The 24,338-nt window shown below is 40.9% G+C and overlaps 2 protein-coding genes across 4 annotated transcripts; both read right to left on the bottom strand.

Annotated features, from left to right (window-relative positions):
* Positions 1-9: 9 nt before the first annotated feature.
* per3 (period circadian clock 3) lies at positions 10-14,089 on the bottom strand. 3 transcript variants are annotated; one of them, XM_062398319.1, is made up of 22 exons: positions 13,946-14,089; positions 10,224-10,595; positions 9,131-9,291; positions 8,886-9,004; positions 8,452-8,650; positions 7,961-8,012; positions 7,556-7,707; positions 7,304-7,382; positions 7,099-7,205; positions 6,658-6,814; positions 6,312-6,420; positions 5,630-5,758; positions 5,407-5,515; positions 5,008-5,113; positions 4,785-4,924; positions 4,531-4,689; positions 4,120-4,371; positions 3,159-4,027; positions 2,778-2,964; positions 2,278-2,464; positions 1,305-1,455; positions 10-1,215 (listed from the first exon to the last, which is right to left on the bottom strand). In XM_062398319.1, exons 2-22 carry the CDS (start codon positions 10,505-10,507, stop codon positions 1,135-1,137), a joined length of 3,789 nt encoding a protein of 1,262 aa, XP_062254303.1. In that variant the 5' UTR covers positions 10,508-10,595; positions 13,946-14,089; the 3' UTR covers positions 10-1,134. The 3 variants fall into 3 exon arrangements, with proteins under 3 accessions (XP_062254303.1, XP_062254318.1, XP_062254311.1); XM_062398334.1 differs by having other exon boundaries at positions 5,008-5,095; XM_062398327.1 differs by having other exon boundaries at positions 7,961-8,009.
* Positions 14,090-15,246: 1,157 nt separating this feature from the next.
* vamp3 (vesicle-associated membrane protein 3 (cellubrevin)) lies at positions 15,247-23,062 on the bottom strand. Its single transcript, XM_062398317.1, has 5 exons — positions 22,944-23,062; positions 20,106-20,184; positions 18,031-18,189; positions 17,670-17,721; positions 15,247-17,443 (listed from the first exon to the last, which is right to left on the bottom strand). Coding segments are annotated over exons 1-5 (312 nt in total). The 5' UTR covers positions 22,946-23,062; the 3' UTR covers positions 15,247-17,423.
* Positions 23,063-24,338: the final 1,276 nt, after the last annotated feature.

The raw sequence follows: 24,338 nt of genomic DNA, 5'->3' as shown, positions 1-24,338 counted from the left end.
GAGTGCATGTCAGATCATTGATCATTTATTCATTCATTTGTGTCACAGACAGTCCCAGAAATCAAGACAAATGTTTTTTTTTATACACTTTGTGAAGTTCGATTTGTAATAAACATTTTCTATAAAACACATGGCCGCAATATATACTTTCCATCTAAAAAAGGTGAAACCCTGGTCTGTCCTGCACTTTTGGACAACTGTGTCAAAGGCAGCAGCTTGCAATCAGTCAGAGTGTGCACGCTCGCACACAGACACACACATTCATGAGATCACCTGCCATCTGATCTATTCCAGTAGGAACTACAACGCGTTAGTTGATTCCTCTGTCACTCTGTTTCACACAAACAGGCAGTCAGTCAGACAGTCATCTACACAGAGTGTGAAGGGGAATTCATTCAGAGAGTAAACACAGGATCAGAGGATATTTGGGGCCCTGCTGTGTCTGTTTACAGTTGGAGGTCATCTTCAGGATAAGGACCAGGCATGAAGCTGGTAGAGAAAAGCTCCTGCAACAGGACGTTTGAATTGAAGTAACTGGGATGTATTTATGTTATTGTACTAAATTCAATTTGAAAATATCAACATGTTTGCTGTTGTTTTGACTCAGAGTAAAAAATAAAAAATAATGATGCTCTCAACAAGAACTGATGGAATAATAACAATTAAAATACCATATTCATATCTGAACATTATAAACAGTTTATTTGTATCAGGGAAAGAAAACAAAACTACCATGTGTAATCAATGGTATGTCACTGAAGGAGATGACGTGGTACATGTAAACTGCACAACCTGCGCTTCGTGTCACTGGAGCACAGTCTGCTGTGTGTTGTTATACGACAACTTGGCCAGCGCTGTCTTTGTCACCCAGTCACTGGTCCAGCAGACTGGGTTCGAGTACATAGTGCTCATGTTCATTAACCGGACGACCCTCCTCTTTCTCAGTTGGGCATCAAGTGGCTCATGGCACCAAAGGAGTCTTGGATACATACCTAAGCCCGACAGAGGCTCTATAAAAAGTGACACACTCCTCTGGACTGGTCAGAAAGGATGCATGGTGGGACTTTGGTGGGTCTCTGGCTGGGCTGGTTCGCTATGAACCGGGTGGGGGTTGTTTTAGGGGTACCATGTCTCTCAAGTGTCCAACACAGGTCCAGTGGAGTCCTGCTGAGGGCTGTCCAGAGGGGAGGTTTCTGAGCAGCAGGTCCCACAACCCTGACAAACACAAAAAGACAAGGTAGAAGTGGTTTCAGGGGCGCAAAGAGAAGGAATTATATTTGTGGCGAGTGTGTGAAGATCCCCACCTGTGTATCGATCTCCTGGGGGATAGTGTGCTGTTGGAACCAGGGATGGACTTCAGCCAGCTCGTCTCTCTGCTCCTGGCTGAACCAGGGCTGGAGATGCTGAAGAATCCGAAGCTTCTCCCTGTCCTCTGCCAACACCTCAGTCTGGTCCCTGTGGGTAAAATAAGACGAAGTTACAGGTCTTCCTTGACTCAGTAACTGTTTGCCACTTTTGCCAAGAGAATTAGCTGTTTACCATTGTTGGACTGCTAAACCGCGAAATTTTGGTTGTTTGCATCCCCTTAATTTCATACTGATGTAACTACGTGATTAAATCAAGGGATTGAGTTAAGACCATGGCACTCAGAGAAGCAGAGTAATAGAGCAACTGTCAGATGGGTAGCATGACATGGAAATGATGGCAAATCTACAAAGCCAGCTAAAAAAAACATTTCCATGGTCTCGAAACCTCTTCTGTCAAATAGGGTTTGGGCTTCAGAAAGTTGGAAAGACAAAAAGGATTTAAGTCTTTTTTTTATTTGACTCACCAAACGGCTGAATCTACAAGTGGTGGCTCTCTCTCTTTTGGGACTGATGTTTATGATGATGTACAATTTGGTTTAGAGCCAAATAAAAATCCAGATCTAGTTAATTAGAATATGGTTTCATTGAGGGTCTGTTGGTCCTTGGTGAAGAAGGAGGTATACAATCTACTGAGTGCCACTCTAGTTTCCGATGACAGCATGTTTCTAGGGTTAATGAAGGTTTAACTACAGAGCACAGCTCACAGGAACAACTGACAGAGTAGGGAATAAATTCTGCTCTGATCTGTATGTGTTGGCATATTTAAGCATTTTCCTTTTCTGGTCACATTTCAATCGGTGATGCAAAAAGCAGCTGCTTCCTGACAGCTGTCAAAGGTCTTAACACAACAGATTTTTTCTGTTTATTGAGAAAGCAATGGAAACACCAGGAGAAGTGCTGCTGTGTGTACCTGGTGTGGATCTGGTACGTCATCAAGACCCGCTCAGGTGTGTTCTGGATCATGCTCCACAGGGGGTTCTCCACACGCGTGTTGAAGCTTTGCTGGTTCTCTGCTGGTGCCTCCTGGCTCTTGCGGGCTCTGCGCGACGTGTCTGATGAATCATTGCTGGCGAAGTATTTGCTGCTGATGCTGCTGCCTGTAAACCCATTAACAAGTCAGTCGCTGTGTTCAGAGGTTACACATACAATATTCATTGCCACTAGATGTCTCACTAGCACCAGCATCTCGGAGCAAAGGAGCACATATTTGTTGCTCATTTCAAGTAGCGAATAAATGCTGAAAAAAAGTAAACATTACAGATTAATCGTTATATTGTGATGACAAAAATACCAAAAGATTTCGGATATAGTTTTACTATAACTAGTGTGCTTATAATATATATTATCAATGAATTAAAAAGAAAATCATTAGAACTTAAGCGTTAAATGGATTGAATGTGTCAGATTTACCAGTGTGAGAGGTGGAGGTTCCATTGGAGCCAGATCCAGATCCAGATCCCAACGAGCCTCCAGACTCCCCTGATCCTGAAGCGTTGGAGCCGGTCCCTGACCTGGCATCCTCCTGCAGTAGCAGGTCAAGCATCTCACTGGATGTAGACTGGGTATCATGGTTCCCAGAGTCACTGGGGGTTACAGCCTGAGAAAGGAAAGGGTCTTTAGGTCAGACATACACCAGCATTTGGTTCCTTGGACTTCACAACTATATATACTGTACTGGCTATGCATTAAAATGACAGAATGATGAATTTGTTTAAACATTTAAGAACATATAAAGTAGTAGTATAAAGCCTGTTGAAGGTAAAAATTGATGATTGATTACGGCCGACTCACCTCGTTGTCATATTTTTCATGGAGGCTTTCTGTTTTGTTGTGCCGGGTGCTGCTCTGCCCTTCACTCGGCTTGGGCAGCTCCTCCTGCAGCAGGTTGAGCTGCAGGGGAGAACTTGAGCGAGAGCTGGAGAATAAAGCCTGGGCTCCAGGCGCCTCCTCCTCCTCCCCAACAGGGGAGCTGGGTCTGGGAGAGCAAAGCAGAGGGACCGGGGAGGTCATAGTGTGGGGGCTGGGCTGGGTTTGGAACTGAGGCTGCAGGAAAGGGGAACTGCCAGGGGCAAAGCCCGTCATGGTGATGGGTGCCTGGGGCAGCATGGTGGTACCCGATGGAGGGAACATGGTTGGGTAACTTGCAGTAAAAGTTTGGTAGTTGGGAAGGATGACGGCCATGACTGGAGCCAAGTAAGGGTTGATGGGTTGGGCTGGATCCATGGGCTGCATGGTGTGAAAGTTCTGCATGTTCTGCAGACTCGGAATGGAATGTATCTGGATTGGTTGCATGCCTGACAGGCTCTGAGTCGACTGTATGGTGTTGAAGTTGTAGCTGAGCTGGGTTTGGTCTGGAGGCTGCAGCACTACAGGAGTTGCTCCAGGCATCTGTTGTGCTCTGGGCGGTTGCTCTGGGCTAGGCTGAGTCGCCATCATAGGGAAGAATGGCGTCTGGAGAGGGGATGTTTGGCTGTAGGGCGCCCCCAGCAGAGGCTGAGATGACTCTGATGGAGGCCAGGAAGGGTCAGGGATACGGCGAGGAGGGCCAGGTGGACAGGCATAGCTATCTGAGGAACCCTGGGGTTTAGGGCGCTTGTACCTGGGCTTTCCTTTTCGAGAGCGGTTACAACCACCGCCGCTCAATGGACGTAGGTTATCACCTATAGTGAGTTGGACAAACATTTTAGTTAGCCTTTACATAATAAGATGGTATTCTAAAACAAAGCCTTACTACACATATAAGTACAAATACCTGTGTGATGGGAGTGAGCCATCGAGCTGTTGTCAAGCTGCAGGTAGGAGCTGTAGGGGCTGTGGAGGACGCGGTGGCGGAAGCGATCCACGTACTCTTGCTCCTCCTTCTGGGTATGAGCTGACAGCACACGCTTGGTGAGACCGACAAATATTCGCTCCTCTGCGGCGGGGCGAGGTGCTGGACGGACGTGGGTGGGAACAGCATCAGCAGGCTCACTGCCCATTGGTGCATCCTCTGGTGCTGTGGCCTCTGTGTGAACATTGAGGAGAAAAGAATTGTTCAGTGGTTTAAAAGCCTTTCATGACACCTCACAAACAAAGATTGATCCAAAGCTTTTCTAAATGAAGATTTAACTCCTCATAGAGTTGCATAAAATCGTAACACAGACATGACAGTGTGTTCAAGTACCTGACTCAGGCTGCGGCACATGTACAATTGTGCTGCTGTATGAACACTGGCTGGTGACTGAGACCACACTCATGGCCTTGGTGGACATTGTGATGTCTGTGAGAGGTGCTCCCAATACAGCTGCAGGGCCCAATGAGACCTCACTGTCCAACACCAACACTGGCCACACAAGTAAGAAAATAAGAATCAGTTCATGACGATTTGTCAAAGAATATTACAGAAGACAAAGTCATGTGCTGCAAATGTGTTTTCACCATCTGAGTTGGCCTGAGCCGTGTCTGCGGCTCCAGCAGGCTTGTTATCTTCTGAGGCAGATGATGAGGAAGACGAGGTGGCCAGGGAATGAGACTCACTCTTGCACTTAAGGGCCGGACCTGTACAGCTATCCAAATATCTGCAACAGAGAGAAATGAATTACGTCCTTTGTCGTGTAGTGAACTGAGATGAGATGATGCAAGCGTGGTTATGACCACACACCTGATGACGTTGTCCACACAGTTGATTTGCTGATAGGAGGGAATGTGTGTTTGCTTCCTGCTTTCTTCATGATCTCTGACCTCAGGATCTGTGGGTGGCAGATGTGCTGGATGAATAAAGGGTGATTGAGATTAACATCTTTGAGTTCAATTGAATGTTTGTGCTAAATTTGAAGACATTCCCTCAAGGTGATCTTAAGATGTCATGTTCAAGAATAACATAAGAATACTTTTTGAGAACAAAATGATTTTGATCTTTGGCCACCACAGTCTATTCAGTTCATTCTTGAATGTAAGTGAATGTTTCTGCTAGAGGTGATGAATTCCCTTTAACATGAACGTCAACATAAAAAGTCCTTCAACATAATGCATTGTATTGGTGTGTGTGGGACTGCTTTACCTGTTGCAGGTTTGCCAAAAAGAGACATTTTGTGGTTTGAATCCAGATAGGCCCTCTGACCCCAACTCTTCACTCTGTGCACGTCGGAACAGATCTGCTGCAAAGTCATCTGCAAGAATACACACACACACAAAATAAAACAGTGTGATCAATCTTAGCAAGAGCAAATGAGCTACTATTGGGTTAGGGTTAAGGTTAGGGAGAAGTGATGTCACTGTCTCACCGATTCCCGATGTGAGTCCTCCCATAGGTTACCATTGCTGTCACTTGAAGAAGCGGCGCTGATATAATGCTCATGAGATCTGTTACTTCCCAAGCTGCCGTAACCACTGGAACCATTTTTGTTGACTGGCTGAGGATAAGAGACAAAGAAGTGAGTAATTCTCATATACACAAACACACAAAGAAAGCATGCCATTAGAGAAAATATTCCTCTATGACGCTGCGTGTAGACTACATTTGAGTTGAACCCAAACTCTAGAACCAGAAGCCAAATCCATTTAGGTTCTAATCCATGTTTCCTGTTTTCAAACGGTCCAGGGTCTGTTTAATAATTTGTACAATACCCAAGTAGATCTGAGAAAACCAAGCTGTGATCAGGCAGCAGAGATTGTGATGGAAGTGCTGTGTGTGTATGCATATTATATCTTCAGATCAGTAAAGAGTACAAGGGTATCGCAGTCTCTGGCTTTCCATAATAAGAAGATCCACAGGATAATTTCATTATGATATAAAACAGAGGAGCAAGGTTAACTTGATGTGAGATAACTTAATTTTAAAACTGCACATTTTCTTTACTTTTTCTCTTTTGCTAAATAACAAAAAACATTTATTTAAATAATTTGAAATGTTCAACATTTTGGTTGAATATTGCAGAACATTTCTTTCAATAAAGAAATATTCACCTGCAGGAAAAGCTTATAGATCTTTGCTTGCAGGTCTTTAATTTCTTCATGAGTGACAGTAAAATCCTCCTGAGTCCGAGCAGCAAATACATCCTCATTCAGTGGACTCCTACAGGCAAGAGAAAAGCACAGATAACCTACCTTATCGTGATGCGATTTAATTTAATAGTTTTTTTAAGCAATTTCAACGCTGCAGCACCACTTCACTGAAAAAAACGAGATGGGCTATAAGACAGATGCAAAAACCAAATCCTCTTCCTGAGAACATTGAAGGCACAGAGACTTTACTTTTGAATACAACGCTTTAAATTATTGTCTTTTTCGTGAGAGGGCTTTTGCTCCTTACGTTCTGACTTTATGCCGTCCAATGATAAAGGCCACCTTGCGGCTCCATGGGTTGATGAAACTGGACCAGCTGGTGTCCAGGGTGATGTAGTCTCCATTCTGACAGCGCATACGCACCGGAGAGTGCTCAAATGGCCGCTGGCCAGCATACCTCAACACTACACATGATACCAAGAAGTGAAAAACAAGAGAGATGAAGATGTAATTAACTGAATGACAGACAGGTCCCCACAAAACAACCTTAAGTGAAAACCTGGATGGATATCAACTCTGGGTCTAATAACCTGTGTTACTGGTTAATGTACTTTTATCTTTTCTACAAATGCATTAATTTACATATAACCATATCCCTATTGTACTCACTACTACTCTAGAGTCTCGACACTACTATTTGTTACGTTTGAAATGAACTACTCCACCGAAACCTTCCCTGAGCATGTACCTTTCCGGTGCATAGACAGCAGGAGGGTCCGGTCCTCTGGATGAATACAAGTCAGCAAGGATGTGCCAATCAGATCCTGAGGAAGGTATCCTAGCAACGGCACAGCCCTGTGGATAATAATCGTAATGTCATCCACACACTTCCATATAATGGCTCAACATAAAGCTAAAACTCTGGCTGTGAACATATTTGTGTGTGTATGGACCTGTCATCCACTTCCAGAAACACACAACCAGGGGAGTGTGTGGTGGTGAAGATGCGCTTGTCCATGGGGATCCGAGGGGCTGCACGAACAAATAAAATAAATCAGGAAGTACATGTGCCTTAGCAGAGTGATGAGTGTGTAGCGTGAGTAATCAGGTTAAAATATTTTTTGTTCACAATTTTCCCATTCAATCATTGGTAATCATTTAATACAATGCTGGTTGTGTTCAGTTTTTGGTGGTAATGACTGTACCTTCATATCCAGAGATGATACGTTCAGCCAGCGCCAGAGAGCACGGCTCCTCCTCCTCCTCTCCACTTGCTCCTGTCCCCTGGACCTTCAGCAGGTACGGCGTAATTCGGAATGGATTGTAATGCATCTCACCCTCACGGTCCTTCCTACCCCTAAAATATACACATGAATTTCACTTTGGGGAAACCAGACTTTTAACTGAGGCCAAACACCAATAGAAGCTTTAAAGGAAAGTAAACAAAAGCTGATATAGTCATATCTATCCGTTTCAAGACTGGTCTATCCTTAAACAGTAATCTATCTGTGCTACCATAATACAGCGATGTCTTTATCTGTGCTGTATAGCTCGCAACAAAGTCGCATAGAGGTGTCAGGATGAATGAATGACCTGATACTTATGCTGACCTGATTCTGCAGAAGAAGGACTTGACCTGTGCGCAGTCAAACAGAACTCCTGCTGCAGAGACAGACAACAGAGTAAAGGGGTATTTGCATGTTAAAATACACATGGGCATGAAGCCAAAGTTTAACATATGTTTGAAATGTACAATGTCTAACTGTCTACCTCTGTCCTTCAATAGAAGATTAAGGTGTAATGTAAGTGTAAATGTTGGTTGTGTCTATTGGTGTTTTTATTATGTTTGTATGCAGAAAATGCCAGGAGAATGTTCTTGTTAATGTTATTTATGCTATAGGGATAAAAAAAGAAAGAACCCATCTATTTCCTTATATGCAAAACAGACCAAAAAGAAAAGGATAGAATTAAAATATAAGACTAATTTGAATACTGGAATTAGCCTCAATTTAACACAAAGCTTGATTTAATAATTAATATTTTAAGTTGATTCCTTGACTTAAAATTGACTGAAAGTAAATAAAATGTGGTTAAAACACACCTGTGTGCGAGTTGCTCCAGGGCGGCAGGTGCGGCTGAGCCGTGTGCACGTAGAAGACATTAACATCTTGGTGGAAGAGCAGCTCCACAAACTTGGCCGACTCCAGGAACTTCCTCTTGCAGCATAGAATGGTGTGAGCCTGCTCCGACGCGTACAGCACGCGGCCGCTCGTCAGGGAGAAGACAACCACGAAAGAGTCCTACACACAGATACAGAGAGACCAAGCTAATATTTGTATCAAATTTGAGGAAAGTCCCTCCAGGCATTCTTGATATATCGTGTTCACCAAAAAGTGACGGATGGACGGACAGGCAACGGAAAAACACGATGCCTCCAGCTACTGGCTGTCACCGGAGCAGATGTTGGTTACAATTAAGGCAAGAATGTGAATTATCATGTGTTCTCGTGTGTGTGTGTGTTATGCGAGTGTGTACCGTGTTTTTAAGGTAGTGTTCAGATGTGACTCTTTCCAACTCTTCCAGGGAGCAAACTGTGGCATTTCTCCTCTCATCCTGGCCAGTTCTAATCAGCAGTTTGTAGTATTCACTATTGGCTGCAGACAAAAGCACAAAAAGGACAGACTTGGCGGCAGGTTTGGTGGAAAAAAGGGTTAAAAAAAAAAAAACATACTCTTTCTGAGAATCACAAATGTTTCCAGCTGTGTGTTCAGCCCTGTTACCTTGAACTTGTTTGACACAGTTAAGTGCGTAATGTAAGGCCTCCACCGTGCTGGCTTTGCTGTGCCTGCGTTTGCCTGACGGAAGCCTCTTCTTCATCTCAGCCACAGTGATCTTCACTTCTCTGTGGGCCTGCCCTTTGCCACCATCTGCATGCTCACCACTACAGAATCAGAGATTCAATATCAATAAACATGATTATGTCACAATCACAGAGAAGAGAACATAACAGATATTGTCTTCAATGTCTTCTATTTCACACAAATGATGTCAGATGTATATTTTAAGGCCCTGGTTTCAGCACATCCCAGTATGGTATGAAAATCTATTTATGACACATCAGTATCATATCTTACTTGAGACACTGAGATTGTTCTATTTTATGGGTGGTATTTTTATCAGTATTACATATTTGCTACATGGTGAAGCAGTTATCAACATCAGCTGCTCGGCAGCATCGCATTTGTCAAAACCTGTAGACGAAACATGAGTTGTGAATTTCTCCGACTCTGACCATTGGTTTTATTGTTTATTATTAAGTTATTTGGGGTAGCAAACAAAGAAGGATACAAATACAAACCAATAGCATACACCATTGCCTTCATCTTTAAATCAACTGCATTTGTGATGGCCATGTGCACTCTCAGTTTCTCATGCAACATTATGAGCATGCAGACTTTTATTTGTACCTCATTGATTACAATAGTAATCCAATCTAAACTGTGGATTTGTTTACAACCTCTTTGTTGGTCTGATGGTTCCATGTTTTGTTCTGTTGCGTGTTTTATTAGCATGTTGTTCTGTTACCAGATCTCAGCTCTAACTTTGGTGAGTACATTGTTCATCTGATATCTTTTGATATCTTTTTGACCTCGACTTCTGATCTGAAGTCGAGGTCAGATACCAAAATTATATACATACAAAATTAAAATGCTAATAGTAGTTACCTGATACTAAGGTGTCGAAATTCTCAAATTGATTAACAAGAACTCTGTAGGCTATACACACTATTGTGCATTTTATAACTTGTTTTGAGAGTGACAAAAACTTAAATCACTGTGTTGTGAATGTTTACAGAAATGTCTGGGCAAATACCTCTCGGTTGAAACTGAAGTTGATTCAGTGGCACTCCTAGGGCTGTGATTGGCCAAGGAGGAGAGGTCATGTGAACCACTGGTCATCTCTTCATCTTCCTGCCCGACTTCTGCACCTGAAGCTCTGCTCTCCTCTCCTCTCCCCTGTGCCTCTCTGTCCTGCTGCCTGGACGTCACACTCTCTGCTCCCTGCTCCCCACCTTCACCTGTAGCTGGCGATAGCGCGGGTCCCTCCACATCTGGGCCGCTTTCAGCCCCAGGCATCTCCGCACTTTGGTCACCCATCAACAGCAATATGTCCAGTTAAAGTGATCAGCCTTCATATGTTCAAACAAGGGAATGAGTTCCATGTGGCGATGATAATTAATCAGCACTGTAAGACAGAGGGAAATGAGGGGAGCTGATCGTAATCATTTTCTAGTTAGCAGGATTTTATTAACAGCATGGACAAACTAGCAGACGATGGCGACCTGGTGCTTCAGGGCTCATGAGGAAATCATTATGTGGTAAAAGCCCTCTTCCATCTTGGCTCAGTTGACAATGTGAGGCAGGTGGGGTTGTTTAAAACCGTAGTGGCCAGAGTGTGAACTTGAGGAACTGGACATTTTTAACCTTGAAGCCTTAAATGCATGGTACTACGAAGCCAACTGTGGAAACGCCTGCAGTCACATTATTCTGGTTTAATGCTCTGAGAAGATAACATTTTGAGAAACTGACATGAATGTGTGCATAATAAGTTTCCTGTTTTGACAATGTGTCTCAATCCCACATTCTGCCTTCTCTAAATCCAACCAGGTGATGGCCGTCCATCATCAGCCCGATTGTTTCCGGCTCTTAAGAGAAAGTTTCTCTTTGCTACAGTCGCCAAGTGTTTGACCATGGTGGCTGCTCTGGGTCGATGTAAATGTTATAAAGACTAAGACTAGACCTGCTCTTTATGAAAATGCCCTAAGAAAAATATTTGTTACAGTTTGTGGCTCTAAAATGTAATTGATCCAAATATACTGTTAATATATTCAGTTTAGTTTATATATATCATTTTCCATTCCTTATAGTTGTCTTATTGTATGAATCATTATTCATGACTTTAATTGCTTGTCAGTTTTACTACCCCCCTTTGCTGCCATACCCTGGCAAATTTCCCCTTAGTGGGACTAATTAAGGATTATTCCATCTCATTGTATGATACATCAGGAACATCACAAATGCATTTAATAACTGTGAATATTTTTTGCTGATGATTTGAGTGTACAATTTCCAGGGATGTTTTATACTGGAAGACTTGTTGCAACACAACAAACAGGATGCGATTACTTTCAAATACATGCTTGTTCATGGTAAGACACGGACGGGCAAAATACAAAATAAAGTACAATGGCTTGATCAAATCAACATCCTTCTGCCAGCCTTATTTTCAGGGCACTAAATAGCATTGATATACAAACACAAGCTGCAGCTACCAACAAATACATGTGACACCTGACAAGAGAGACACAGACAAGATTGAGGGAGATCTACTGAAACAGGAGTCACTGAAAATGTTGTTGGACCAGTCGTCGCTGCATGATTACATAACCAGCCTAATGCAGCCAAAGTGTAAAAGCCGATCCACCCATTACTTGACATTATAACTATACAACACACATACAACAAAACATATTTACTTACTTCAATTGTACAGCACACAAACAGACCACACTGAGGTCAAGGTGCTGACCCTAATTATTGGTGTTTACTTCTCTCCCCTTCTAGAGTTTGAGTACTTGTTCAAAGCACATGGTGACACATGAATAATCCTGGTATCAACTCCACTTGTCCCAAATGTCTTCTCTCTGTCTACATATAAATATACATCTTTTGATAGAGTGGACTTCATTTGTTAGATAACAAGAAAATAATAGCTTTTCTCAGACACACTGCAGTCTTGTGACTTGATGTGTCAGTTGTTTATACTGTAGTAGAGTATATGTATAAACTTTAGTCTACTGTACATACTTTACATTGTTCTTGTATATATTAGATGTCCACAAGGGATTGATAAGGTATTTCTGATTCTTTCAGACCCATACCTACATAAATACACATTACAAGTATAGACAATATTCCTGCAGATATGCAAGTAAAAGCCAGGCAGGATTATGATTGACAGTATACAGTTATGAAATCACATTATAATTCAGTTACATATACATACTGACATGGTGTGAATGTGGTCTATATACGTATTAAGGTTAACACATATTTTATGAGGGAAGTAGTTAAGAGGTTCTGGGTTAAAAGGCCTGACTGACATCTTCCAAGTTAAATATTTATACGGCTGAGATGGTATAGGGTCCTTGTAGGTAAACCTGTTTATAGGTCAGCCCAAATACTGAAGATTATCACTGCATATAAGATAAACGTACACAAACAACACAGAGGCGAAAGAGGATTTAAGGCCAACACCGCCGTCATCCAATAGGAATAGAAACTGTTTCCAGGCTTCAACAACAGATCGAGTCCCACTCATAACAAACATGACACTCATTTGACGGTTCACTTCCCAGTCCCCACATGAACCCACTGACCTCGGTAACCCCACTCAGCACCACACGTCAAGGCTTAAGCAGAGGAGTGCAGCCCAGTCTGACGCTCATCGCTGTGTTACTCTGAGAAGAGTCACACATCTGGCCAGCTACAAAACCCATTTTGTCGAATAGTAAAATATAGCTGTGAAATAAAGCAATTAGTAACCCTGGCATTGACCTGACAGACGTAGGTTCAGGGGTGTGCGTTTCAAATCTGAGCTTATATTGTAAATTGCTAGAACTCGCCAACTGCAGGTTTTAGGATGGATACTCCTTAAAACCAATACAAAGATGTGTGTTCTAACTGACCAGCATTGTATTATTATTTAGAATAAATTCATAGTCACTGGCTTTTAACTGTGGTTGTGCCAAACTGCAAGGGCCTTGACATTAATTGGTGACAAGCTTAATTTCCTTTAAATGTTAAGAAAGTTCAAACCATAAACAGTGTTTTCATACAGTAAATGGACATAAATCACGGTTAAGTTTTGGTTTGTGAAAGCCTGCCGAAACATCATTGTTTTGAATCATCTTCATTACAGGACATTAGAGCTGCTGAAAAGAGAAGAAGAACTTAAATCCATTATAAAGAGGCGTGTTCTATTTTTCCAGAGTAGTATTACAATGTGGCATTGATCTAGAGTCAGTGGGTCACATGACGGCGAAGCGAAAAAAGTGCAATTACTTTTTTGTTTTTTCCAATATTTAGAAAAATTTTGCAATCGGCATTTAGCAATCAAAAAAGGCGTGTTACGTGACATCATAGTTTTGTCTTAGATTGTCATCACGTGGGCAGTAATAAGATCATTGGGTTTGTGTCATTTCAAATCGGATTTGCAGATGGTCCCTAAAACGAACCCCTGGCTCAGGAGGGAGCTTGAGGTGGACGGGGAGCTCACAGCAGGACGTCGACAGGCTACCCGGAGAGCACCACATGCCACTGAGCAAGGCACGCTGTGTGAACATGTGATGCCCCCCGCGTCAGGGACAGAACATACACCCTCCACCACACACACTGGCGCTGAAACGGCACCAGACCAGCGGCTGGATCCCGTTTGTTTACATCCACGCTTCTCTCGGGTCGGCGGCGCGGGAGAGAGAGCTGCTCCGCTCGCTTCACCTGTTCACGTTTTTTTTTTTTAGAGGGAATATTTACCTTTTCAGCGACGCGTTCGAATCAGCTTCAGTGTCCACTAAAGTCAAACACAGTAACCATATCTCCAAGTGGTGTTAAAAGCGGAGGGGGAAAGCCCGAGTCACTTCCCGGTAACGCAGATGTTCCCTCAGCTCCGCCACACAGCAGCTCTGACACATTTGTGCAACGTGAGGCCGGCGGTGCGCAACCCCGCCCAACCCGCGGTGATTGGACAGGTGTTTTTTGTATGCGTCTTGTGGTTGGATAGAGCCTCCCAGGAGTGGGCGTGGCGGGAACGGGGTTTGTCTTGGGTTCACGTGGATCTCCATGTTACGCAACAGATCGACAACTCTGAGCGTCCAGAACAGACGTCATCCGCCCTGCTGCTCACCGACGGAACTGACACCTGACCAGGAGCCCGGAGAGGGGATTCATTCAGTTATCAATAATCACAGTCATTCTTAAACAAGACCACCAAAGGGTCACCTCTTAAATGTGACTGTTGCTCGTTCTGTGATGGTAAAAGCTCCATATGTCATGGTAGCTGTTGGCAAACATGGAACAAAACATTCACTCATGTTTTATTTTACATTCCTGGATTCTAAATGTGTGTTCACAGCTGAGGTCTGAACCTTGGTGGATTACATATATATACACATATTCGATCCTTGTTCGATTCGATGTTGTTTCTGACTGCTTTAAAAAACTTTGCATGACATCCATGTGACAATCCGCCATCCAGGCATCATGTACTTCACATTGATCGGTTTAATTAACAGACATGTTAATTAACCCGATCAATGTGAGATAATGTGTTTTTCATTATCTCAAAATGAGGCCTTCACATCTGCCATATGTATATAGGCAGTGAGTCCTCTTCCTCAGTCCTCCATGTTGCACTGCCCTGTTTCTACAGAATGGGAAAACCAAAAGATTTGCTCTAGACAAGGTATTTCACAGTTTCATGAAAAGGGTACTGTATGTTTGCCTTCATGTAGGAAAAAGGAGGGGGTGGGTAGAAAAGTATTCAGTTGGTTGTAATCTGCGCTCTCACTGCTGGAATGATTCACTTCTGAAGTGTACTAACTGAAAATTGAACCATCAAGTTACATTTTTCTCTGAAAACTTAAATAGTTGTGCTCTTAATTTGTTTTATTTGTGAGAGTCAGAGGAGGATTCAGATTCAATGAAATGTTCACATAGTAATCCTCTTCCATAGACGCCAACATGACCTGTGATACAGCAAGTCTCTGTAAGTTAGAGTAACCATCAACCTTTAGTCTGTTACAGATCAATAAGGGAAAAAACACTCAGACATGGTATTGTGATTTAAGTTAACTCATTTTATTCAAGCAAAATGCATTCTGGGTCAACAAGTAGAATAGCAATTATTCGGGAAATAACTCTGCCTCAAATTTCTGATGAAAACAAAAGAGGATGATGAGAATTTCATGTCTTGCATCATGCAAGCACTACGACTTACTGATGTATTAAAAACTACTGAAAAGTCCAACATCAGCAGTTATACTAGGATGAAATGCCATGTACAATGTAATCCAAAATAGTTGGTCTCATTAAAGCACAGTTCTCAAAAAGAAGAAAGCAGGAAAAGTGATCGTCCAGTGATGAACTTCTTTTTAACACTCAAACACCCATGATGCTTGAGAGTGAGGTGAGCGTCAAGATAAGTTCTATATAATGAGTTGGCACAAAACGCTATGGATAATAAAACTAAACAATCAAACATAGGGAGTGTTCTGTATTGATGGGGAGGGATAAATGCCTGACTGATTAAAGGTTAATAAGCCAAGCTGATTGATGCAAACAGCACAGTATTTGTTAGGACAGTCAGAGCATTCAGAAGGTCCCGCACTCCTTGACTGACAGGTAAGTACAGTCAATAAGGTATGGCTGTAGTGTTGGCTGTTGTCCAGTGGAGAAACTGATTAAGGCATCCGTCTGAAACTACATGCTCCTTACTGTGCTTGATTATACGAAGAAAAACTTTCTGGCACATATTGGAGAGCACCTACTGTTCAAAGATCTGTATGGCAGTGTATCTTGCCTACGTCTGGCTGTGAGGTTGTTGTCTTAGCATAAAGGCACATGTTCTCAAGGCAAGCTCATACTAGCTTATAATGTAAAGTAGTTCTCTCTCAAAGGCTGCTTTCAGACATACACTGAACTCTGGACATTCTCCTGAAATTATCTAGAGGAGATGGATGTGAGGATGCAAATGTCAGAGTCAGTTGTTCTGGACACTTTGCTGAACTTTTCCTGCCAGTTCCCAATTAAAAACTCCAGAGAATGTCCGACTGAGCCCTTGTTAGAGTACAGCAGGTAAATGTGCTGAAGATTCAGAGTGAGGAGGAGGACATGTAAATAACCTTTCTAACCTGCAACTGAAAAAAACTGGAAGAAAAAACAAGAGTACAAATATGTCAGGATGAATAAGAGGTGACATACACATAGAAGACCCTCCAAAGCGAAATGTATACATCATGTCATGCCTCCTGCATGCTCTACCTAGGTGCCAGCCCCTCGCCTGAAAGCTTGGGAATTTTGCCGGTTGTTGTGAATGTGTCTGACCCGCCCAATCTTCTGCTGTGTTCTTCAATTGTGAAAGACAAAGTCAGTTCATGTGCGAAAACAGCTGAAGGGGGCGACAAGGACAGGTAGTATCAAATGGTTCAACAGAGTGTTAACAGCTCGTTTTTTGTTGTTGGGGGGGCAAAACAAATTGCAATTAATTCCACCCTAGGTTTGAGGTATTATACAGGGAACTCAAAAAGCAATCAACCATGTGCATAAATAAAATTGGATCCTAAATTCCATTATTCATCAGAAAACTGTAAATGACGTGAAAAACAACAAACCCAATTATATTAAAAAATTTGGATATATATCTAAAATATTGGCATTGTATGCTGAAAAGCAGAAATGTTCAGTTGGAGTTGAAAGGGGCATCTCTACATTTTAATGCAGAACAACTGTTAGAGTCTAAATGGAAAAACACAAAAAAATCAAAAGGCACTTATCTTAACATAGCACGCAAAATCACGACTATTAATACAGTAAAACATAACAAGTAAATATAAGTGTAGGAGAATTTACAACAATATTCTTCAATTCAAGTCCTGAGTTTGGAACGAACGTGTGTGTGCGCGCAAGAGTACTTGTCATACTATCAAAAGGGGATTTATTTTTATTCAGTAATTTTTCGTTGTGTTTGAGTCAAATTACCAATTTGTTTCTGTATGTATCTTTCTGCTTTCTTTGGCATCCCACTCCTATAAAAGTCTACTGATGTCTGGTAAGTACACACACACACACAGAGACACAGGGCAATCCAGGACAAGGAATGAAGCTCCGCTGCGGGAGGGGCAGAATATTGTGGAGCTCAGTAGCCAGTAATCACTTGACCTCTTCCTCATTTATCAACATTGCTCCTCTCCTCTTCTTCATTGTTTCCTCCACTCCTCCCTCCACCATCGTTGTTTTATGTTGATGTAGACCAAACTGTGAGTGAAGTAAAGAATTTAAGTTTAATAACTTGCATAAACATGTTGATTTCACCCGGGGTAGGTGGCAGATTAATTACTATAAGTATTACTAATTTAAATGCAACTAAATCAACATACAGTAAATCACAATCAGCAAGTCAACAATCTGAGGTAAATCTGTAATTTTAATCTCTAAAGCAATTCTTTTTATACATTTACAACACCCTAGGCTTGATACTTACTAATAATGATGATGATGATGATCACTATGACAGCTATGAGGATGGCCCACATCTGTAGGGGGGAAATGTTGAGTAAATTCAGTGCAACACACATTTTATTAAAATAATTTTGACTGATCAGCTGTATTGTCAATTTCTTTTAATAATAAAAAAGTTGTATTTGCATGACCCTTATTACCAACTCTGAATGGAAAATGTATTATGATTGTTGTGGAGTTGAATCATTTATCTTTATTGGTGCTAAAGTGATACATTTGTAAGGATCAGTATAATTTCTACCTATTTCATTTTACAGACTGGTAGTATGGGGTTTATTTACTATCATTTACAGTGTAATTTGTAACAAACTGTGTTTAGACACCTTGATGTTCTTCCACCAGTACTTCCTCTTCAGCTTAGCGGCACTGGTCTCAAACTGGGAGGCTCCGGCCTGCAGTGCGTCTGCTCTGTCGTCCAGTTCAGACAGCTTTTGGTCACGTTCCAGCACTTTGTCCACATTAACGCGCATGATATCCACCACCTACACACAAACGAGAATAAACATATACAACATTGATGGTATGAGTGCTTTTGAGTATTAAGTAACCTCTCAACAGTTACTTAACAAAACCACCAATCAGCAGAGATGATGCCTTTCAAAGTTTAATTATATACACAATACAGCATAACACCAGAGTTCACGTAAAATCAAGCAGACATGTGTGTACACAAAATATTGCAGAATAAACATAACCTATATATTCCACTGATCAGGAAACCAGAATAAATGCCACTCCTCTCAGACAGAGTGGCAGGGCACAGAGGAGTGTGTAAGCCCATGCAGACCTTACATAACCATGGAGATGGTGATTATATAAACTTCAGGCAGCCAATTGAAGGCTTCGCCGGACACGCTAAGGTAAAAATTCTGTGTAGGAGGGGCTACCTTCACAGTGACCACAAGTGAGAACGAGAGAGGAAGAGGACAGTAAAGGGTTTACGAGGGACAAGCCTGGAAGACTGAGATTTGGCAGCCGTTTCCTCCTGCTGGCTTCACTGACACGATTCTGAACAAACAGTTTCTTCTCTTTTACTGAACGCTCTCTGGCATGTGAGCTGTCATGCAGAGTTAGAGCTACTGACACCACACCGTGGTGATTCATAGACACCGTTGTGCTTCTGTTATGTAACTGTCTGCTTGAGACAGACATCACAGAGCAGGGAAGACAAAGATGGGAGAGAGAGGACTCAGAGTTTATGGCTGAATAGACAAATATATCAATAAATGTTCCAATATTAGATGTAAGTTCAGCACATATTAGCTGCCTTGGGTCACAACAGCCTTGTAAATACTAAATCAGAAATTCTACCGCAGGAAAACAATAGACCTCTTGGCTGTCCTCCCAACAGTTAATAATAACTCACAGAGAAGTTTGCAATATATATACATACTTCCTTTTTCAAAATCAACCTTAATAGCTACTTTTACTTCGCTAATCTGGTATTGTTTTCCATTGACTTCTGTAATATTTAAAACCAAGCCATGAAATCACTCTCAGTTATGTGAGTGACAATACGACATGGACCGGTACTAGAAAGAAAACATACATCCTAACTTCAAACCTAGTTTGTGCAAGGTAGAGTTGACTTATATCCACCACAGGCTGAAGGTACATCTCTTTGTGATCTTAATGGTTAATGATGTCTATTAACCATTTAAAAAATAAAAAATGATAATAATTAAGTCTAGTAGCACTTATATGTAGCACTTACATGTAGCACTTGGGGTTTTTCTTTTGAAATTAATGTACTTTCTTGATTCGTGCTGTTCTTGGTTTGTACCCTCATAGTTGAACGCACTTATTGTAAATTGCTTTGGATAAAGGCGTCAGCTAAATGAAATGTAATGTAATGTACTGACATGAATAATAAGTATGTGTGGACCCTATGGAACTGTCATGACTCAGTGTGAACAGCTGACTCTGGCTCTGACTAGTCCCTGCACACTGATCTGAGCTCAGTACGGGTTTGTTGAATATATGATTCTACAAGTATGTCCCTGCAGGGGAGCTAACACTAGCTAAAAGCTGTTTAGCAGCTATAAGGATAATAATGGCAACGTAAACAGTGCAGATAAATTCATATTAGTGAGTAGCTAAATTTCTGTCTCTTCCCAGTATGTGCTCATAGTGATAAAAGAGGATGTGCATGCGTAGTTGAAGCATCTGCTATTGACAGTGCTTGGTTTGCAACTTAGAAAGCAAAACGGGACAGCATTTACTTTATCATAATAAGCAGAAAAGAGCAGAGATCGTTGAATGTGTGTATTCTAAGCGTAATACATACATTGGTTGAGATTGTTGTAGTTTTTGGATTACCATAAATATCAAACAGTAAGAAAGTAAAAGTATGAGGGTTTAACTGGACCTCGGCAGCCAGTGATTATAAATATCTTACCTCATCCACCTGGGCCTGGGTCTGCTGCATGCGCTTGTTGCTTGACCCGGCACCAGAGCCTTCTGGAGCGTTGGCCGACCTAAAAATTAAAGGTAAATATAAGATTGGATTTAAACATTCTATTGCATATCACGTAACTCAATGTCCATATAAAATGTAAATGTTAAGACATTAATCTATGGTATTAAATAAGTCTGAAAACTTTCATGCATAAAAGCCATAACTGGAACCATAATCATTTAAAGACTGAGGGTGGATCATGTCTGTGGATGAAGGATAATTTGTGAAGCAAGTTGGTGATGATATGGCTAAATGAACAGGAGACCACGAGATCGGCTGCAAGATTAATGCTTCACGTCAATACTTCATAACAGTCAAAACACTTACAATAGAGAGCTGATAGAAATACTTGGAGGGTAAACAACATTTAAAATGGGGAAAACATATCTGATCAGCTATTTTCTAAATTTTAGTCTTTTCTTTTTTTTTACCAACATGGTTAGCTACTGCCATCCTCTTACTTGAGGCAGCAATGCTCTTGAGTTGAGGTATCTACACTTAACTGTCAGGATCATACAGGGATAACTGTGACTGTGGCATTTACAGCATATACCCACACTTCTCAGATTCAGCCCAGATGATAAGCAAACCAAAGCAGCTGTAGATGGGCCGCATTCTTAACATGCAAAACAGTCATTACACATATCTAGCAGGATCACCAATGTATACACTTAACATTTTGTGTTCAAACATCTCATCTTAAACAATCCTACAAATGAACCTATTTCCCATTAGCAGGAAAATACATTTATTTACTTTTTGATAAATATATGCTCCATATAAAATTAATATATTAAATCAAGGTATGTAACTAAAGTAGGACCTACTGACAAACTCAAATCCACACAGATCTGTTATGGCTAGTATAAGAGGAAGATTAATTTCAAGATTACAATAATGAGATGAATTTATGCTTAGTGTAGACTAGTGTTGCCCGGTATACAATGCTAGAAAGGTATTGTGATACTCAGCGGTTGAAACGTTACAATACCTGCATTTATTAATATCGGTACTTTACGTATGAGGCCCGGGGCGCACAGGCTGGGGAACGGCCGCAGAACGCTACTGCTACTGTCAGCAGCATGCTTTTATGTAGGATTTACATTGAAAATAAATGTGTGTGCTTGTGTGTGTGTGTGAGAGAGAGAGAGAGAGAGAGAGAGAGAGAGAGAGAGAGAGAGAGAGAGAGAGAGAGAGAGAGAGAGAGAGAGAATATAAGTGAGGGCAGTATTATTTTCTTTCACAGGACCCAAAACTTCTAGCCGCGCCCCCAGTCAGATAGAGTGTGTAAACAGTATAGTGTAAACATCTGTCAGCTCTACAGAGGGGACTGCAACTGACCAACTTACAAGACAAGTGCAGATAACAGCTGACTATGCACTATGAACACCGAAATAAGCATGTACTGTATATGCAGGTTTTTTAAAACACTTTTAAGACTGCCGTCATGCTTGTAGTTGTGGTTGCTACCAGGTTCTCAAAAAACTGCAAATGTCACATGTAAATTAGACATTTGATGAATTTATATAAATTTAATCTGTGGTTTGAGTTTATTTTTCACAATCAAATAAACTTTAGACTTTACTACCAACAATGTCCATGCCCTTGGGAATAGAGCCTCTCCCATGTAGCTCTGTTTAAGATGTTTACACAACTGTAACACTACCAGCCCCATGTCATAGCAATTGAATGAGACATTGCATTGGAAGAGATACTTTCTTTTTGATGCAATACTTTTTGGCTTTTGCATTGCCACAAATCAGAGATCGATTTTTAATTACACATAATAATAAACTGTATTTATTTATATATATATATATATAAATATATAATAAATACACATTTTATGCATGCCTTTTGAAATAACAGTATTCCTTCTCAAGGATAATTATATATATATATAATTATCCTTGAGAAGGAATACTGTTGTTACAAAAGGCACGAATAAAAATAATTAGAATCTGTAATGCAATTTATTATTGATTTAATCGAATTATTTCAAAAGGTACTTTTACAATTCTGATCTGATCTCATTTATAAAACACAGAAATACAGAAGTTACACTGTACATAAGTAGAAGAATTTACATCATCCAAACAAGTCCAATCCAGTTGCTGACAGATATTTTCAGGCGATAAAATCATCCTTAACGTGAACGTTCTTAGTGCGATCATTGGAAAGTGCACGTACATTATTTTGACGGACTTCCTGTGTATGGTGGCAGGTAGTGGTGGGCTGGGACTAAGGGATGGGGGAGGTTAATGGAAAAGGGAAAACAATAGACCTCTTGGCTATCCTCCCAACTAGTTAACAATAACTCAAAGTGAAGTTGGCAATACATATACTTCCTTTTTCAAATCAACTCAATCGCTACTTTTACTTCGCTAATCCGGTATTGTTTTCCATTGACTTTTGTCATATTTACCACCAAGCCCTGAAATAACTCTCACTTATGTTGCTGACAATAACGACATGGAAGGTAACTAGAAAGAAAACCTACGTCCTAACTTCAAACTAGTTTTTGCAAAAGGTAGAGTCGACTTATAGTTTGTTTTTGACGAAGCTTCCAAACCTTGCTCCAGCTAGCCTAGCTTAGCTACATCCGAGTACTTGTTGCATGCTAAAAGCAACGCAGCAAAGTTTTGGGCGTAGCTTTATGTTCTGTGATCCCATTCCACCAAACCTCCCGGAAGCCCGGTGAGTTACACAAAGTTGGACCCCGTTTCTACCATTTAAATATTTTTTTCAAAGCATCTATTATAAACTTAAGAGACTTACATTTTGAGAGGATAGTTCTGAGAACGACGCGGCTGCTGCTAGCTTGTCAGCTGAAGCTAAGTGTCAAGCCGTAACAGTCAGTAGTCCCTCTGTTGCTGTGCTGCCTTCGTGGAAATGGGAAATGTGATGCATCAGCCCCATTAGAAGATTATTTTACTAAATAAAAACAGGAAAGTGTGGGTTTTCCTTTTTCTATTCAATATACTAAAATATCTCAATATTTTAGATCAAGGTAAAGCCTAAAGAATACATTTTTGTTCAATGAATTTATAAACTTAAATGGTAAAGCCGATTCCTCTCTTTTAATAAACTATCCATTCATTGTATTACGTTGCACAAAATAACTTAGTACTATTTGATTTCTCAATAATATATTATCGATACACTGGCTCTAATATGAGAAACGTTTGATGGATTTTTGTATAAAGTATAAAAGTGAAGTTAAAGATAAACGCTCATGATATGCACTTGAAGGCATCATTAAAGAGGCAGCGCACTTTGGCCTTCTTCACATAACTCCAATTATTAACACATAACATCAGATTAAAACATTGAAAAATGACACATAACTAGATATTATGGAAATATATCAAATTATCGGTTATCATAGAAGAGTATCCTCTCAAATATGTGCATTTTCAACCTTTATTCATTAAATTGATCATCAGTCCAGGAGCTGTAGACGGACAGGCGACCACCAGAGCCCGTGATCAGCATGTGACTTCACTTGTAAGTTATCCACAGTCTTTTCAGCACGTGTTTCGCAGCTGTAATTGAAAAATATGCCCGATGATTCTCTTATTAAGTCAATGTTACTCAGTGAAGTGACGTGAGGAAACATAAAATAAGCCATCCAGCTCTGAATCTCACTTTCATGTGGGTATTAATTAGGAAGGAGCATTTCACTCTCTGGCTCAAGGCTCAAGCATTATCAGCATATGATTTAACTGAGAAGAGGTTTTATAATAATTATCATCAGTGCCTTTTAATAACGTCAACACACATCCATCAATTTTCACATTTAAAGACAATATTTATAACATTGACTCACAACCTCCATCACCAGCGGCAGGGCCGGCCCTGCCGGAGAGAAGGAAATCCTCTATAATACTAATGTTTTTTCTAAATTCTTCTAATAGACCTGTAGTTTATCTACTTGACGGCTACTTATGTATGAGGTAGGTCTTTTAACAGCTCATGTGTTTGGAATATACAAGTATCCACCATCACTACAACTGTGTACCCATCATCCATATTGTGTTGTGTACGACTTTGAAGGAAGTTTTCTCTTGTTAGTACAAAACTTTTTTGTCGCTTGTACTGTATGCAGTGTAATTAATTTAAATTTTCACCCTAACACAGTATGCTTGTTGCACACAGAGTACCAAAGGAGAT

Source organism: Platichthys flesus, chromosome 2, assembly GCF_949316205.1.
Source record: "Platichthys flesus chromosome 2, fPlaFle2.1, whole genome shotgun sequence".
Classification (NCBI taxonomy): Eukaryota; Metazoa; Chordata; class Actinopteri; order Pleuronectiformes; family Pleuronectidae; genus Platichthys; species Platichthys flesus.
This window is presented reverse-complemented; position numbering and strand designations above follow the sequence as displayed.

Excerpts from the sequence above, each read along its gene's own strand:
- vamp3 (XM_062398317.1), bottom strand. Across the intron at positions 18,190-20,105 it reads CCCAGGCCCAGGTGGATGAG|GTGGTGGATATCATGCGCGT; the intron begins GTAAGATATTTA and ends GTTTGTGTGTAG. Across the intron at positions 17,722-18,030 it reads ACTGGTGGAAGAACATCAAG|ATGTGGGCCATCCTCATAGC; the intron begins GTGTCTAAACAC and ends TCCCCCCTACAG.
- per3 (XM_062398319.1), bottom strand. The coding sequence starts at position 10,507 with ATGGGTGACCAAAGTGCGGAGATGCCTGGGGCTGAAAGCGGCCCAGAT. Across the intron at positions 5,759-6,311 it reads TCTATAAGCTTTTCCTGCAG|CCAGTCAACAAAAATGGTTC; the intron begins GTGAATATTTCT and ends TCTTATCCTCAG. Across the intron at positions 1,456-2,277 it reads ACGTACCAGATCCACACCAG|GGACCAGACTGAGGTGTTGG; the intron begins GTACACACAGCA and ends TTTTACCCACAG.